At 49.2% G+C, this 18,315-nt stretch overlaps 1 protein-coding gene across 1 annotated transcript in view; it reads left to right on the top strand.

Annotated features, from left to right (window-relative positions):
• LOC128427367 (rho GTPase-activating protein 44-like) overlaps positions 1 to 16,179 on the top strand; it is a 44,225-nt gene extending 28,046 nt beyond the window's left edge. Inside the window, 17 exon segments of the mRNA XM_053414471.1 lie at positions 3,906 to 4,023; positions 4,292 to 4,360; positions 4,480 to 4,561; positions 4,929 to 5,056; positions 5,527 to 5,638; positions 6,826 to 6,907; positions 7,010 to 7,090; positions 8,308 to 8,421; positions 8,832 to 8,923; positions 9,016 to 9,196; positions 10,491 to 10,508; positions 11,412 to 11,603; positions 12,400 to 12,868; positions 12,871 to 12,938; positions 13,724 to 13,839; positions 14,108 to 14,491; positions 15,903 to 16,179. Coding sequence (XP_053270446.1) covers positions 3,906 to 4,023; positions 4,292 to 4,360; positions 4,480 to 4,561; positions 4,929 to 5,056; positions 5,527 to 5,638; positions 6,826 to 6,907; positions 7,010 to 7,090; positions 8,308 to 8,421; positions 8,832 to 8,923; positions 9,016 to 9,196; positions 10,491 to 10,508; positions 11,412 to 11,603; positions 12,400 to 12,868; positions 12,871 to 12,938; positions 13,724 to 13,839; positions 14,108 to 14,491; positions 15,903 to 16,060 — 2,464 coding nt within the window. The 3' untranslated portion in view covers positions 16,061 to 16,179.
• Positions 16,180 to 18,315: the final 2,136 nt, after the last annotated feature.

Below are 18,315 nucleotides of genomic sequence, written 5' to 3'. Positions count from 1 at the left end.
TCAGAGGAGAGAGAGAGTCAGAGGAGAGAGAGTCAGATGAGAGAGAGTCAGAGGAGAGAGAGAATCAGAGGAGAGAGAGTCAGAGGAGAGAGAGAGTCAGAGGAGAGAGAGTCAGAGGAGAGAGAGTCAGAGGAGAGAGAGTCAGAGGAGAGAGAGTCAGACGAGAGAGAGTCAGAGGAGAGAGTCAGAGGAGAGAGAATCAGAGGAGAGAGAGTCAGAGGAGAGAGAGTCAGAGGAGAGAGAATCAGAGGAGAGAGAGTCAGAGGAGAGAGAGTCAGAGGAGAAAGAGTCAGGGGAGAGAGAGAGTCAGAGGAGAGAGAGTCAGAGGAGAGAGAGTCAGAGGAGAGAGAGTCAGAGGAGAGAGAGAATCAGAGGAGAGAGAGTCAGAGGAGAGAGAATCAGAGGAGAGAGAATCAGAGGAGAGAGAGTCAGATGAGAGAGAGTCAGAGGAGAGAGAGTCAGAGGAGAGAGAGTCAGAGGAGAGAGAGTCAGGGGAGAGAGAGAGTCAGAGGAGAGAGAGTCAGAGGAGAGAGAGTCAGAGGAGAGAGAGTCAGAGGAGAGAGAGTCAGGGGAGAGAGAGAGTCAGAGGAGAGAGAGTCAGAGGAGAGAGAGTCAGAGGAGAGAGAGAATCAGAGGAGAGAGAGTCAGAGGAGAGAGAATCAGAGGAGAGAGAATCAGAGGAGAGAGAGTCAGATGAGAGAGAGTCAGAGGAGAGAGAGTCAGAGGAGAGAGAGTCAGAGGAGAGAGAGTCAGAGGAGAGAGAGAGTCAGAGGAGAGAGAGTCAGAGGAGAGAGAGTCAGAGGAGAGAGAGTCAGAGGAGAGAGAGTCAGAGGAGAGAGAATCAGAGGAGAGAGAGAGTCAGAGGAGAGAGAGTCAGAGGAGAGAGAGTCAGAGGAGAGAGAGAATCAGAGGAGAGAGAGTCAGAGGAGAGAGAGAGTCAGAGGAGAGAGAGTCAGAGGAGAGAGAGTCAGAGGAGAGAGAGTCAGAGGAGAGAGAAAATCAGAGGAGAGAGAGAGTCAGAGGAGAGAGAGTCAGAGGAGAGAGAGAGTCAGAGGAGAGAGAGTCAGAGGAGAGAGAAAATCAGAGGAGAGAGAGGAGTCAGAGGAGAGAGAGTCAGAGGAGAGAGAGTCAGAGGAGAGAGAGAATCAGAGGAGAGAGAGTCAGAGGAGAGAGAGAGTCAGAGGAGAGAGAGTCAGAGGAGAGAGAGTCAGAGGAGAGAGAGTCAGAGGAGAGAGAGAATCAGAGGAGAGAGAGTCAGAGGAGAGAGAATCAGAGGAGAGAGAATCAGAGGAGAGAGAGTCAGATGAGAGAGAGTCAGAGGAGAGAGAGTCAGAGGAGAGAGAGTCAGAGGAGAGAGAGAGTCAGAGGAGAGAGAGTCAGAGGAGAGAGAGTCAGAGGAGAGAGAGTCAGAGGAGAGAGAATCAGAGGAGAGAGAGAGAGTCAGAGGAGAGAGAGTCAGAGGAGAGAGAGTCAGAGGAGAGAGAGAATCAGAGGAGAGAGAGTCAGAGGAGAGAGAGTCAGAGGAGAGAGAGTCAGAGGAGAGAGAGTCAGAGGAGAGAGAGAGTCAGAGGAGAGAGAGTCAGAGGAGAGAGAGTCAGAGGAGAGAGAGTCAGAGGAGAGAGAGTCAGAGGAGAGAGAGAATCAGAGGAGAGAGAGTCAGAGGAGAGAGAGTCAGAGGAGAGAGAGTCAGAGGAGAGAGAGAGTCAGAGGAGAGAGAGTCAGAGGAGAGAGAGTCAGAGGAGAGAGAGTCAGAGGAGAGAGAATCAGAGGAGAGAGAGTCAGAGGAGAGAGAGTCAGAGGAGAGAGAGTCAGACGAGAGAGAGTCAGAGGAGAGAGTCAGAGGAGAGAGAATCAGAGGAGAGAGAGTCAGGGGAGAGAGAGAGTCAGAGGAGAGAGAGTCAGAGGAGAGAGAGTCAGAGGAGAGAGAGTCAGAGGAGAGAGAGTCAGGGGAGAGAGAGAGTCAGAGGAGAGAGAGTCAGAGGAGAGAGAGTCAGAGGAGAGAGAGAATCAGAGGAGAGAGAGTCAGAGGAGAGAGAATCAGAGGAGAGAGAATCAGATGAGAGAGAGTCAGAGGAGAGAGAGTCAGAGGAGAGAGAGTCAGAGGAGAGAGAGAGTCAGAGGAGAGAGAGTCAGAGGAGAGAGAGTCAGAGGAGAGAGAGTCAGAGGAGAGAGAATCAGAGGAGAGAGAGAGAGTCAGAGGAGAGAGAGTCAGAGGAGAGAGAGTCAGAGGAGAGAGAGAATCAGGGAGAGAGAGTCAGAGGAGAGAGAGAGTCAGAGGAGAGAGAGTCAGAGGAGAGAGAGTCAGAGGAGAGAGAGTCAGAGGAGAGAGAAAATCAGAGGAGAGAGAGAGTCAGAGGAGAGAGAGTCAGAGGAGAGAGAGAGAGTCAGAGGAGAGAGAGTCAGAGGAGAGAGAGTCAGAGGAGAGAGAGTCAGAGGAGAGAGAGTCAGAGGAGAGAGAAAATCAGAGGAGAGAGAGGAGTCAGAGGAGAGAGAGTCAGAGGAGAGAGAGTCAGAGGAGAGAGAGAATCAGAGGAGAGAGAGTCAGAGGAGAGAGAATCAGAGGAGAGAGAATCAGAGGAGAGAGAATCAGAGGAGAGAGAGTCAGATGAGAGAGAGTCAGAGGAGAGAGAGTCAGAGGAGAGAGCGAGTCAGAGGAGAGAGAGTCAGAGGAGAGAGAGAGTCAGAGGAGAGAGAGTCAGAGGAGAGAGAGTCAGAGGAGAGAGAAAATCAGAGGAGAGAGAGAGTCAGAGGAGAGAGAGTCAGAGGAGAGAGAGTCAGAGGAGAGAGAGAATCAGAGGAGAGAGAGTCAGAGGAGAGAGAGAGAGTCAGAGGAGAGAGAGTCAGAGGAGAGAGAGTCAGAGGAGAGAGAAAATCAGAGGAGAGAGAGAGTCAGAGGAGAGAGAGTCAGAGGAGAGAGAGTCAGAGGAGAGAGAGTCAGAGGAGAGAGAGAATCAGAGGAGAGAGAGTCAGAGGAGAGAGAGAGTCAGAGGAGAGAGAGTCAGAGGAGAGAGAGTCAGAGGAGAGAGAGTCAGAGGAGAGAGAGAATCAGAGGAGAGAGAGTCAGAGGAGAGAGAATCAGAGGAGAGAGAATCAGAGGAGAGAGAGTCAGATGAGAGAGAGTCAGAGGAGAGAGAGTCAGAGGAGAGAGCGAGTCAGAGGAGAGAGAGTCAGAGGAGAGAGAGAGTCAGAGGAGAGAGAGTCAGAGGAGAGAGAGTCAGAGGAGAGAGAAAATCAGAGGAGAGAGAGTCAGAGGAGAGAGAGTCAGAGGAGAGAGAGAATCAGAGGAGAGAGAGTCAGAGGAGAGAGAGAGTCAGAGGAGAGAGAGTCAGAGGAGAGAGAGTCAGAGGAGAGAGAGTCAGAGGAGAGAGAAAATCAGAGGAGAGAGAGAGTCAGAGGAGAGAGAGAATCAGAGGAGAGAGAGTCAGAGGAGAGAGAATCAGAGGAGAGAGAATCAGAGGAGAGAGAGTCAGAGGAGAGAGAGAATCAGAGGAGAGAGAGTCAGAGGAGAGAGAATCAGAGGAGAGAGAATCAGAGGAGAGAGAGTCAGAGGAGAGAGAGAATCAGAGGAGAGAGAATCAGAGGAGAGAGAGTCAGATGAGAGAGAGTCAGAGGAGAGAGAATCAGAGGAGAGAGAGTCAGAAGAGAGAGAGTCAGATGAGAGAGAGTCAGAGGAGAGAGAATCAGAGGAGAGAGAGTCAGAAGAGAGAGAGTCAGAAGAGAGAGAGTCAGATGAGAGAGTAGATCGGTTTTCAGGTCCTTTTTGCTTCTGCTCCGCTACATGTTTACAATGTGTGTTTACATATTCACGTAGTTTTTTTTATCAGAAATATGAAATAAGAATCGTGGATTGTTGCATTTGTCTTCAGCTCGAGTTGTTGTGACTCTACACGATGTTGTGTTTCCAGGTATTACCAGTCCACCAAGTCGTCAGGACTGTCCAGCAACCTGCAGCCGACCGGAGGGAAGGCCGACCACCACCGGGAGGAGATGGAGGAGGCAGCCAACCGCATGGAGATCTGTCGAGTCAGTCTTCACCTCACACCTCGAATCAAATCAAAAGATTAGATATAGGGTCAGATCAGAGTCGGGTAGAGACTTTTTACTAAATAGTTTTCATAAAGTTCAAGCTTTATGTTTCTGACTTCTTACGAGACCGATGAATCCTGTCTCAGCTGAACAGTGTGAACAGCACATCTCCCTGCAGCTCCTCATTAAACTCATTAAGGATTTTTAATGTTTCATAAACGAGTATATGTTTCTGTCTCATGTGTTTCTACTCTTCTGCCTCCAGGATCAGTTATCGGCAGACATGTACAGTTTTGTGGCCAAAGAAATTGACTATGCAAGCTACTTCCAGACAGTAAGTGCAGCGTCTCTGCAGCCGGCGACATGAGGGAGGCAAAGAAATACTCCTCCTCTTCTTCATCTTCATCTTCCTCACATCTCTCTCTCTCTCTCTCTCTCCGTCTCTGTGTGTAGCTGATAGAAGTCCAGGCCGAGTACCACAGGAAGTCATTAGAGCTGCTTCAGAGTGTCCTGCCGCAGATCAAAGCTCATCAGGGTGAGTCGAAGACACACACACACACACACACACACACACACACACATAAACACACACACACAGGAGTCTGGTTTGTGACTCTGAGCAGGGTTATATCCATAGCTGCTCTCAGATCTGAACTGAATCTCCTCACATTATCCATAAGGGCTTGACTTTCTTACCCCCAACCGATTTCAAACAACCGGTATCTTTTCCACGGAGCCAGAAGAAGCTGTGTTCATGTTCAGTGGATCCACTTCACACATGACACACATCTGTCACCCAGGAAATAGATTCTCTGCTAGAGCTGCTAATATGCCGCTGTGCATGTTTATGAGTGTAACTCTGTGTGTGTCTGTGTGTGTGTCTGTGTGTGTGTGTTTGACAGAGACCTGGGTGGAGAAGCCGTGCTTTGGGAAACCATTAGAGCAGCACTTAGCGCTCAGCGGGAGAGATATTGCCTTCCCCATCGAGGCCTGTGTCACTATGCTGCTGGAGTGTGGCATGCAGGAGGAGGTCAGACTCACACACACACACACACACACACACACACACACACACACACACACACACACACACTAATAACTAAAGGGCAAACTGTATCTAATGAGGTCAATGCTACAGTTACATTTTGACTTTGACTTTTTAATTAGTGTGTGATGGTGAGACATGGGAGCTTCACTGGACCCAATTCAAAATGATTTCCATTAACAAATCAAAACTAAGCTTATGAAAGAGGTTATTTTCTTTATAATCTGATGTTTTACAATATCCACAGAGAAATGCTTTTTTTTTTAATTGGATGTAAAGTAAATTCAATCCAGTTAATCTAGTGGAATTTGGACGTTGAGAGTAATTGAATCCCGAAGTTAAAAGAAACACACTTTCTTCCTATTAAGAGTATTTTTACCTCAGTAGTATTTGAATGTGGTATTTCTACGTGGTGGTTTTTACTTCGTCTGACTCGTCCTCACGCTGTGTCTCAGGGTTTGTTCCGAATCGCCCCCTCCGCCTCCAAACTGAAGAAGCTGAAGGCGTCTCTGGACTGCGGCGTGTTGGACGTGCAGGAGTACTCCGCAGACCCACACGCCATCGCTGGTGAGCGCCACACAACACAACACAACACAACACAACACCTGAGCTCCTCAATGGGAATGTGAGCCTGTGCTGCTGAATCAAGTCTCTGTCAGATGAAAACCTGAGTTCTCCGATATAACATCTTTTCATATTTGTAGCTTCAGAATATGTGCTTGAAATTTACAACGGAAATTTATAAACCAAACTAAAAGTAGGGAATTTCTTCAAATGTGGTACGATGGATGACTTTGACCTGAGGATGAAGTTGTAGTGAGTAATTTGTTTGTCAAAGGTCAAAGGTCAAGGTCACTGAGGCCTCAAAGCAACTGTTTCTGCACTGCTGCCCCCTGACAGAATAAACAGGTGTGTGGGTGTTCCTAATAAACTGCTCAGTGTGAGACCCACCTCCTCTATCACAACAATATAGAGAAATGATTTCCCCCCCCCCCCCCCACACACACACACACACACTGCAGAACTTGTGGGTGGAGGTGTAATTTCCGGCGACTGATGACTGGCCCGTCTCCTCTCTCTGGTCGGCTGGGTTCGATTCCCCCAGAGACTCGTGGGATGGAATACAAACAAAACCAAGTCAGGGTTTCCTTCACTGGGAGACAGCTGCTGTCATTCTGTGTGTGTGTGTGTGTGTGTGTGTGTGTGTGTGTGTGTCTGTGTGTGTGTCTACGTGCACGTCAGTCTGTGTATTTACTGGCATGTCGTGTGTGCGATCGGTGCTAAACACATTAGATACCAAGAATTATCTTGAAACCACAGCCGGCTCCTCTGGTTTGATGAGTCTGCAGAGAAGAGCCAACTGGTTATAACAGAGGCTGAATGGAAGATGGACGCCAGCACGTCCCCCCCCCCAGTGGGACGGGCTCACAAATTAGATTTCCAGTTGGAACTAACTCAGTTGAACACAGGATCGACTGGGAGGGATGTGGCCACGACTGGGATTCATTTGTCTTCCTGCACATGCTCCAGTAAACACTGACGACTGACTGGTTTAGTAATGGGACTTACTGTTTTCCTCCTGATGGGTTCAAAACAATTACATCTCCCAGTTGTGTGGTTTTTAAGTGAATCTGAAAATGAGCCTGAGGAGCTCCTGCTGACACATCTGTATTATATATTATATATTATATATTATATATTATATATATATATATATATTCATGTTTATCACGGTTTCCTGTTGACCTCTGCAGGGGCCCTGAAGTCGTACCTGCGGGAGCTGCCTGAGCCTCTGATGACCTTTGAACTCTACAACGACTGGATCCAGGCCTCGATGTGAGGATCTGTTCAGGTTCATGTTGTTGTTCAAACTTTGTCTTTAGCTTTATTTATTTACAACCCCCCCCCTCTCTCTCTGTCTCCTCTGTCTTTCTGCAGCATTCAAGATCAGGACACGAGGCTTCAGGCTCTTCTCAGCGCCTGTGAGAAACTCCCCCCCGCCAACAACAACAACTTCAAGTGAGTCACTGTTTCCATGTTTCCCTCCTGACATCAAATCATCCAGTTCATCTCAAATCATTTGTCTTCACTGTTTCAGCTGCAGTCAGTGAATTGTAGAAACTATAATCACTCATATTAATACTTTAACGTCAAACTGCAGTTACTGTTGTAATAATTGAAAATAAGCTTTAAACCAAACAGTTGATTATTCACTTCCCCAGAAGATATGAAGAAACATGATCATTTATTATGAATAGTGTTTAATATGAAAAATCCACATTCACACTACTTTACCTCTGTTTTGGGTTATTTATATAAATCTAGACATTAAGAATGATTGAAGCATTTTTTGGTGTTTAATGAACTTAAAACATTTAAAAAACTCACTGAGGCATGTCTATAAGTTTATGACCTTTTTCATTATTTCATAAAGTCATTGCTTAGTGAATGTCTGTTTGCTGCAGCGGTTGAATTAACCTCATATCACAAAAAAACACTGAAAGAGAATCTTTGGCTCTTCAGTCATGGATTCTTCTTAGTCTCTGTTTGCTTCCTCAAATCTGAATAAATCCGTCTTAGCTTCAATCAGTTGACCTTTATGTGAACCAGTGCTGGGGGGGGGGTCCAGAGGAAAGAAACGAGGGGGGGCCTGATGAGGAAGAGGAACGAAGAAGAAGAGCGAGACACTGCAGCCCTCGTCAGTGTCATCATGGAATCGCACAAACAGGGTGTGTTTTTCCTCTCAGAGAGTCAGAGCCGTCCTCTGAGGAGACCTGTCGGACCCGTCCAGACGATCTGTCCTCGAGCCGCCGGATGTTCACTCAGCTGTGGTCGGGCCCACGATGAGTCATTCTGCTCAGCTGCGTCCACAGAGCCACAGAAACCCAGTGGCCCGGTTCTGTCTCTGAGCTGTTCACTGGAATCATGTGATTCAGCTCCGATTGGTCACGAGGACACGATGAGAGCAAACTGTTCTGTTCCAAGCTGATCACTGTTTATCTATATATATATATATTTATACTTGAGGAAGGAAAGTTCACCTGAATCAACAAGGGTTTTTATTCCTCTGCGCCGATGACACCCAGCTTGTCCGTCCATCCTATTCTTGTGGACATGTTGTCTCCTTTGAGGTCAAAGGTCAAGGTCATGTTAATCCTCAGACACTTTGAACAGATCAGTGTCGGCTTCATGTTGAAGTTATAAGTGTTCTAATCCATGTGTCTGTTGTCTTACAGGTACTTGATCAAGTTTCTCTACAAACTGACCGAGTACCAGGATGACAACAAGATGACACCCGGAAACATCGCGATAGTCCTCGGACCGAACCTGCTGTGGACGCACAACGACGGGTAGGACACACGACAACTTCACATCACAAACATCCTTCTTGTGTGTCTGTGCCTGCGACACGGAGACATTCTGTTTTCAGCTTGTCAGGATTTCCATCTGACTCTTTTGAAAACGATATCTCAAGAAGATGTCGTGATTCTCAAAGTTCCACGAGTCCATTCTGAGGAGGGTGAAGCTCTCTTTGTGTCTCTGTGTAAATCTCTGACTCTTTATCCCTCTCTGACTTTTAATTAGTATTTTCAATAGGCCACATTCCTGAAATGGTTTTAATCTCCTCTCGTCTGCAGCCTCGTGAAAATGTCTTAACTGCAGCCCGAGCATAAATCCTCCAGATCCAGACGCTGACTTTTCTCAGTCATAAAAACTGAAGTGTGTGTCTCCTGTGTCCTGTGTCCCTCGTCTGCTGCAGGAACATCACGGAGATGATGACGACAGTGTCCCTGCAGATCGTGGGCATCATCGAGCCGGTGATCCAGCACGCCGACTGGTTCTACCCCGGAGGTGAGGAGAGAACCAGTTCACCAGAGGAATCAGACGTGTGCGTTTCATTTGAGACACTAATCTCAAACACTGGTGCTGATTCTCCTTCTTAGAAATCGAGTTCAACGTCACCGGGAACTACGGGAGCCCAGTCCACACCAACCACAACGCCAACTACAGCCTGATGCCGTCTCCGGACCTGGACCAGATGGAGCGCCGGCAGAACGAGCAGAGCCGGCGGCCGCTCAGCGTGGCCACGGACAACATGATGCTGGAGTTCTACAAGAAAGACGGGTACGATTCTCCTCTTGGGTATTTAGCTTTTTAATTTACTTTCAAAAATACTTAACCCCTCAATTTCCCACAGTTGTGTCACAGTTGTTTGTGGAGCAGCTGATGTTTTGGTTTTGACGTGAGGGACGTGCAGCAGCAGAGGGTTGTGGGTCATGTGAGGCAGAAGAAGAGTTCCCCTCTGATGATGCAGGTTTCATGTGAGAGGTGAGCTCAGGGAGCAGCTCAGATTCACAGCAGACAGGAAGTGGCGTCTCTCTCTGGGACACCTCCCCCCCCCCCCCCCCCCCCCCCCCCCCCCCCCCCCCGAGTGGCTTCATGCCCCCCCCACGTCTGGGTGTAAACAGGGAAACAGAGAAGACCAAGGTCAGGAAAGAGTCAGATGACATGTAGTCTGTGAAATGAGGAATCTGATGGAGGAGGATTAGCCGTTAGTCCCTTTCTCCTTTTCTCTGTGTCTCTTCTCTTTGAGGCTTTAATACCCCCCCCCCCCCCCCCCCCCCAGCTCTCATTAGACCCCTGAGTGGTCTGAGCCGTCTGCAGCTCAGGAACCACGAGTGGCCCGGCTGATGAGACCCAGACGAGTGCTGCTGGGTCCGATCGATGGAGCTCGACTTCCAACAGCCAGCTCCTCACGACCAGACTCTGGCTGTGGAACACATTTCAGATTTAGAAAATGAATGAAAATGTTTTTTTGGAGGCCGAATGCTAAGCTGATATCACGGGACAATCTTCTTTGTACCTTATCTATGTATCGTCAACATGTCCTAAGATCTTATCAAACCTTTGATGTGACAAATAAATGTATTTGAGGTTTGATATTCAACAATTTAACCATAAACTTATACTTCACTAACATGAACGTGATTTTAGGCTTTGTGTCATTTTAGAGAGGGAACATCAGAAGATCAACTTTCTCCTGTTGACACCACAGTGATGATTCCTTCATGTCTGTGGAGTTTACATGTAAATGAAATGTTCCTGTCTGTCCCACATGTGTCCTGGATCTGTGGGACATTCTCTGGAATCCATTAGGGAGAGTTTGACCTAATTAAGACTAAATGGAACAATCCTTTTTACTCTGTGGGTTTGGTTTCACGCCACAGCTCGCTCTCAGCGTGTGCCCCCCCCCCCCCCCCCCCTGTCCCCGTCCCCGTCCCTCTGCTGCTCCTCCCTCTCTGCTCTCGTCTCACAAGTCGATCCGACCCAAGTGGCTGCTTAGCTCTGATAACGATGCTGTTGACGAGACTCCATGATCTCTGTCCTCACTGTGCTTGTCTCTGTTCTAACACTGCAGCATCAGGAAGATACAAAGGTACAGTATGTGGTTCCTCCTCCTCCATCATCAGTCACCTCATCATCTGTCTCCGCTGCACGTTGACAGGAGCAGTGTGTGTGTGTGTGTGTGTGTGTGTGTGTGTGTGTGTCTGTGTGTGACAGAGTGGAGTGGACACTTGGGAGACATGAACAAAGCAGCTCTTTCTCTCTGTGTTTACATAAGAAGCATCTTCTCAGTTTCTGGCGGCGGACGGACTCGTTGAGCCGGTGAACACAGAAGCCTCTTGTTGCTGCGTCTTGGCCGACTGCATAGTTCAGCTACTTCCTGTTTGTCCCGTCACAATAAAGGGACAGTTAGAAAAGGGAGGGGAGGGGGGGGGGGGGGGGTAAAAGCCTGGAAACCGGTAGAAACAGTTAGTCTGGCTCTGTCCAAAGGAGATTTCACCTTCCAGCACCAGAACCAAAGTCACATCCGGCACCATGAAACCAACCATGTGACTTTCCGAGATGCTGATTGGTTGATTAACTCTTCTTTGGACCAGTGTTCATGCTAAGCTAAGCTAATCAGCTGCTGGTTGTAGCCTCATAAGAGGGGGATTGATCTCATGTCCCTCTGGTGTCGAACTGTTTCACGTGTTCTGGTCCATCTCATCCGATCCGCTCTGATCTCACAGTTACTCCAGGTTGTGATCTGCCCCCCCCCGCTCACACGTGGTTAATTCTGATTAGAACTGTTTCCTGTTGAGGCTCCTGAGCAGATCAGGCCTGTACAGGTGCATCCCAGTGAGGCTAGAGGGTGATCCAGGGTCAGTGCTGGTGTAGATGACAAGGGAGGCCGATCCTCTTTCAGCCCCGACGCTGGGTTCCCCCCCCCCCCCCCCCTCGACCCACTCAACCTCACGCCCCCCCCCCCTCCCTCTGCATCTCTGTCCCCCTGCAGCATGGGAGTCAGGGTGATGGATACCAGTTGGGTCTCGCGCAGGGGCTCGTCGTCCGCTCGTAAAAGCGCCTCCACGCCACCGGGCGTGCTGCCCCCCCACCCGCCCACCGACCCGCTCAGCCCCGAGCACCATGGGGAGCTCTGCGTCTCCCCCGCCCCCACCCCTCCTCCCACTAGCAGTGACCGAGCCAGGTAAGGCTGTTGTGCCTCATCCTCCTGTTTCACCCCCCCCCCCCCCCCCCCCACGTCTCTCACACACGCCTCTCACCCGCTGCTGCTCTCCCCCCCCCCTCGCCACGTGCGCTGCTGCAGCCTGACGCCAGAACGCCGAATGACTTTGTCTGTTGCTGCCCCCCCCCCCCCCCCTCCATGAAATACTCATCCTCTCACCTCGTCACCTCTGTGTGGACCCCCCCCCCCCCCCCCCCCGTCTGGGATGAAGCATGTCATTTCAAACTCTGTGATCGCTCTTTAAGTTTCTGATGTTTCTTCTTCTGATGATTCCTCCTCCTTGAACGTGTCGAGTCGCTCAGAGTCGATTTCGAGCTCGAGTGAAGATCTCGTTCTCTTCAGGCTGATTCTCTGTCATGAAAACGTAGAAGAAGTCGGGAACCAGTTCATCCCCAGTTCAGCAGGAATGGTTCATCGCTGCATGTGCATGTTTCATATCTGTATTTTGTTTTTGCCGATAGTCCGAGCTTCATTAGCAGCTTCACGGTCCATTGTCGCAAGGCCCTGCACTGGATGAGGTGACTTCTCTGTTCTACTTCTTTGTTGTGATTTGAACTCCAGAGGTTCTCGTGTCTTTTCTTTTCACCCCTGAGACTTTTCCTCTCCTCCCCCCCGACACCACACCTCCCCTGATCTCCTCCCTCACGATGGAACCAACCTGCACCTCCCTCTTCTCCTCAGAAACTCACGTGTTGATCACTGTTCAGCCTCTGGAGACTCACTTCCCCATGAAACCTTCATATTTTTATCATTGCAGCTCAGATGATGCATCTTCCAATTGGTCGGAGTCCTGTTACGCCTTACCCTCCCCCGAGGAGGAGAGGCCGCCTCCCCCTTACCCCTCTTCCTCCTCCTCTTCCTCCTCCTCTTGCTCGTCCTTCTCACTCCCTCACCAGCATTTCTACGCCCGAGCACCTCCGGGTATGCGTCCCGTCGCTCCCAGCCCCGAATCCGTGCCTCCCGGCCCGTCCCCTCCCCCCCGCCGCTCCGGCTACAGCCCACCCCCACCCCCGCCCCCCCACTCTCTTTGCCCGTCCCCTCAGCAGCTTGACGTCAACTCAAACCCCAAACCCAGCTCCCTGCACCTCCTCCCCAAGCAGGCGTCCCCGTGCGATGCTCCGCATGCGTCCCTTTCCGAAACGAATGGCTCCGCCCTTTACATCAAACCCCCGCTCGTTCTCACTCGTCACGATCTGTTCCTGGGCTCCCCCAAACCCCCCAGCACCCCCCCTGTCCGCCCCCCCCTCCGTGGGCAGCCTGTGCCTGTAGCCGCGAGCGAGGAGCCCAGCTGACTAGGTAAATACAAACCCTGCTGAACTCACTACTAACACACAGCCGGGCACCAAAGAGGAGAGAGGGATGAGAGGAGGGAGGAGAGGAGGGAGGAGAGGAGGGGGGGGGGGGGGGGGGGGATTAAGACGCTTCCACCAACCCGACTCTCTCTCTCTCTTTCACTAAATCCCTCGGTTCTGTATCCGTCAGTCAATGCGCTTCAGGAGCTCCATCATCAGACCCATGTTTAATTTAATAAGCACGTATGGAATCCATAACTTCCAGGGTTGCCAGGATATTCAGGAGCCGGTTGCCAGGCAACAGGGGAGATTCAAAGCTTTTTTCCGTGAATCCCAGTATAACCAGTGGGCGTTTATGAGTCATGCCAGTGGGCCCAGTGAACCCTGAGCGGCAGACTGCAGGCTCAGACCTTGAATATGAACAGAAACAACAGATCAGTGTTTGTGTGAGTGAAATCATCTGCATGGCTCCACCCCCCCCCGATGCTAAACCAGCTTCATTCATCCGCTGAGTGGGAGAGCGTCCACCAGTCAGTCCCTGTGCACTGGTTCTGTCTCGACCTTCAGGCCCCTCCCCCAATTGGCATTCACGCTGCGCTGCTCTGTCCAATAAGGAAACATCCATGAAGCCTTCAGGGTTTGATTTGAGATGTTTGAGCTGCTTCTGCTGACGATGGTCACTCAGCTCTGGAGATCCATGGACACTGGCTTGATGATAAATGATGAAGTGAGTTGCACGCAGCTGTAATGTGTGTGTGTGTGTGTGTGTTTTGGTTCCTCTCTCCTCAGCACCCTGAAGAACAAGGAGCTGTCTCCAGTGATCGGACAGAAGGGATTCCAGGGAACAGTGACCCCTGGAGGACAGTCGCAGCACTCCGAGCACAGCCCCCACTCCCTGAGGAGAGGTGATCAGAGTGTTTCATCTTTCATTGGTTTGTTAAAGTCAAAGCTTCTGGCGTCTCAGAGCCTTTTTCACACTCATCTTTTCATGTGAATATCCCTTAAAATGTAAATGATGAGCCGAATGCAGTCAGATCGACCTGAAGGAACACTGAAGGTTAAATAAACTGATTTAAAGCAAAAAGTTAAGATAAGAAAAGATGGAGAAAGATAAGCTTAGCTTCATCGTTTCTCACATGATGGAGATCTGTTTTATTTCTCTTGTCTCCACAGCAAAGAAACTGGCCCCGATCCCGCCCAAGGTCCCGTACTGCCAGTCCGGAGCCATGTCCGACCAGTCCACTGGTCAGCCGTCTCCAGTCAGCCTGTCTCCCACTCCTCCCAGCACCCCCTCCCCTTACGGCTTCAGCTACCCCCAGGGATACGCCACCATCGGCTCCCCGTGCCAGGTCCAGATGGCCTCCACCCCGTCTCTGTCCTCTCCGCCCTCGCTGGCCGGGACTCTGACGAAGGCCCGGCCGACCCCGAAGCCGCCGCGGCAGAGACCCAGCTTGCCTCCTCCTCAGCCCCCCTCCACACCCGGCTCCAGTCCCCAGCCTCTGGACACGTCCCCGGGTCTCCTGGACGGTTTGTCTCCTGGGGAGAGCATGTCCACAGGTAACGGATCACAGCTCATGTGGGATTCTGCTGTAGCTCAATGATTTCCACTTAAAACACGTCTTTCTCTTACTCTTATTCATTTAGAAACAGTTGTTTACCAGCAGCTTTCACAAGACATCTGATCCCAGTCAATAGATGATGGATTTAACCCTTAATAACCACAGAAGTTTACATTGCTTTTTGTTTATTGGATCGGCCGCTCACCAGGGAACAGATATTTCTGTCATTAGTTTTCTTCCCGTCCTCCTCGTCGGTTCTAATCCTGTTTCCTTCCTGTCGACTGCTCTCATTGTCTCACCTGCAGCGGTATGAGGCGACAGGTTCAGTGTGATTCTATGTGTGAGAGAAACTTTTAGGGTAAGCAGGAATCTCCCGTGTCAAAGCCTCACCTCCTCCTTCCCCCCCCCCCCCACCCCCGCGTCTGTGGCAGCCTCGCTCCTGAGGCCTCCTGCTCATCCCACAGATCCCATCAACCAGCTTCCCTTCCTGTTGCATGGTGGCTGAGAGCGATGCATGGCTTCTCTGTCCGGTCAGAACAGACCAGGGTGGACGCCTTTACTACCCCAGTCACTGCCCCCCCACCCCCCTCACACTCACACTCCCACTCCACAATGTTGTGCCTCACCGCCCCCTGCTGTTCAGCCAGCGCCCCCTGCCTGTGCACGTCGTCCATCACACGTGTTTCACTGTGTCGTCATTCTCACCCGAGCTGCACCAGGTGTTGATCAATCTGAGGTTTTACACCAGGGTCACTAGTTTGTCTGAGTCAGGTGTGAACCTCAGTGATGCACCATTTCATATAAATTACATAAAATATTTTTAATTAAATTGTTTATTTCCATCCTCATGTTTGCAGATTATCAAGTTGAACCTGTGTAAAGTTTTATTGTTAAAGATTTCACACAGAGAGTTTTGTTTTGAGAGATGAGAGCAGGGAATGAAGATGCGACTGGTGCATTGTGGGAGTTGTAGGAATTGACTCAATCTCCACATACTCTAAATAACTAGAGTATGTTGTATAGTATATTGACGTTTATACATTTAGTCTGCGTCTGGATTTTAATGGTTAAGAGAAATCATACTGGAGCAGCGCACAATGATATTTTAGACACTTTTAAGTTCCCATCAACACTTTGGTGATGACCAGATGTCGTCAGCCAACATCTGTCAGACCTCCACAACGATCCAGGGTCAACATCTGGTGTAACGTCTGAGTCCAGCAGGTTTCACAACGACACGTCCGCATCCTTTTGTTGTGTATTTGATTTATCGCCCTGCTCCCTCGTCCTGCACATTCAAACCCTTCATACCGTGACACTGCTGTGGATCCTGATGTGAGGAACATCTGGACCGATCCGTCCTCATCAACAACACTAACAGTTTTTTCTTATGTCCTCTGCTCTGCCAGATTCTCTCTGCAACTTGGACATCCCCGTCATTGACATGGAGCTGGACGGTATCTTTGACCTGCCCCACATCTCCCCCTTCAGGAACTCGGTGGCGCTGCTCGGTTTGACCAAAGCCAGGGCCGAGTCGGAGGAGGAGTCTGAGAGCACAGTGCTATGATGACTCCTCCCACTGTTCCCTCTGACACGCCCCTCCGCCGTGTCACTCAACTCATTGACCTTTCACCTCTGCAGCTGGAACTGGCTGTCGCTCCTCATCACAACTCGATCCGGCAGAATAAAAACACCCCCCCCCCCCCCCCCCCCCGAGGTGTTAGACAGGAAGCAGAGCAGCGGGCGTTGGACAATTTATGGTTTTATTTTTTATTTTTTAAATTAATCATGTTTCATGTTTGTTTTCTGCCTTATTTGATCGACTTGCATCATTGCCTTTAACTCCCCACACGAGACAGGAAGCAGCTGGCGGGAGGAGCTCTCTGCTCTCTGCTGCTGCGCCTCCTTCTCGTGAGGAGGAGCAACACGGTACTGTACATCTGTCCGGCCGACACCCGGCTTCTCTCCTCTCTCTCCCCCCTTCATTCCTCAGGGGTGTCGGCATGCAACCCCCGAGTCTCTGTCCCACCTGAGTGTTCACTGTGAGCGTGCCAGTGTGTGCGTGTGCGTGTGTGTGTGTGTGTGTGTGTGTGAGTGTGTTGTGATTGCTTATCGTATTATATGACGTCTGCACAGTGTGTGTCGTGGAGCATAAACAGGAATGCATGTTTTAGACGTTTAGGAAAATAAGCACCAGGTTGCAAAGAGGCTCAGTCTCGCTTCTCTCTGTATTTACATTCAATCAGAATATCAACCGCTGAATATTTATTGTTTATACTGTACAATTTCCAGAGTATATGACTTGATGAACATTGTCAATCAACTCAGATCATATTTTGTATCCACAGCAGAGATATAAAGACGCCACCTTCCTCAGATAGAATATAACGGAGCAAATATATAAAAACAAACCTGACAAATGACAAACTCCTCGTGATGACTCATCAGTTTGATCATGTGATCAAACCAGGATTCATTTCAGTTTGAAGAAATGCTGAACCCAGGGATTGTGGAGGTCTGTAGAACTACTCTGGCGACTCCTTCAGGCTCGATGAGGGAGGATCTCCGCCGGCTGTCAGAGCTCAGAGACGCAGTGATTGGTCGTCTGCTCACAGGAATCAAAACATAAATTCATATTCCATCCAAAAACCCAGAAACAACAGAAAAGCTCCCTCAGCTCAGTTTCCCTCTCGGCCCTGATCCCCTGATCTCATGATATGTTCGGTCTGTATCCCGGAGGCAAAAGCAAAGACTTGTGTATATGTGTTTATTTTGATGAGAGTATTTATACAGATATATTTCTGGATACTTTTTACTGGGTGTGAGGAGTCGTGATTGTTTTTCCGCCACAAATGGAGCAGAGCTTTCATAGAGAACGTCCCCGACCGACGGCCTCAGCGTCACTCTGCTGCTCCGCCTCTCTCTCTCTCTCTTAACGTGCGATGGGACTTTTGTAAATACCAGAAACGTCTGTACATACGTGTTCTGTATATACCGACCCGGGGGGGAATTTAAATATATATATATATGAAGAGAGAGAGAGAGAGAGAGATATACAAATGCTGTATTGAGAAATATACCTGATGATGAGCAGTATGACATTATACTGTACATATAGTAATGTTCCAGCACAACAACTCCACATTAACACAAAATAACAACAAATAGAATCCGATCATTTAAAATAGATCTCATGTTGTCGACTCGAGTTTAAATCTTAGTTTTTAGATTTTCTTGCTTTGGTTGCAGATCAGATTCTCGACTGACGCTGCAGCTGTGAGAGGGAACAGACACAACAGACAGATGATGAACCTCCACAGCTCAGAACAGACACCCTCACAGTTGTGTCCTCAAATATGTAAAATACAACATAAGCGACCAATCACAAGTAAATCATGACGTTTCCATTTTATACTGCAGCAGCCACCAGGGGGCGATGGAGGCTCCCTGGCTTCACTTTTGTGGGAGCTGTCAAGTCCTCCATCTTTATTAATGGCACATGGAGCACGAAAGTGGAAAAAAAAAACAAATCAAGAGGAAAAGAAAGAAAAGAAACTAAAATTGTATGATATTTCGGTCTAACATTAATAAATATTTCATTATTTAATCTGCAGATTACTTTATGGCTTAATCTATTGATCATTTGGTCGATAAAATGTCAGAATATGATAAAACAAACTAGCAATCACAATTCCACTCAAAGTGCTTTTTAAAACCGTTTGTCTCAGTAAATCCTGAAAATGTTGAAGCTGAAACAAGATTTTGGCTAAAAAAAAAAAAAATTTTTAATTCATTTTTATTGAATATCTTCACCTGGTTAGA

Source organism: Pleuronectes platessa, chromosome 21 (assembly GCF_947347685.1).
Source record: "Pleuronectes platessa chromosome 21, fPlePla1.1, whole genome shotgun sequence".
Taxonomy (NCBI): Eukaryota; Metazoa; Chordata; class Actinopteri; order Pleuronectiformes; family Pleuronectidae; genus Pleuronectes; species Pleuronectes platessa.
The sequence above is the reverse complement of the archived record's forward strand: the minus strand, read 5'-3'. Positions and strand labels throughout refer to the sequence as shown.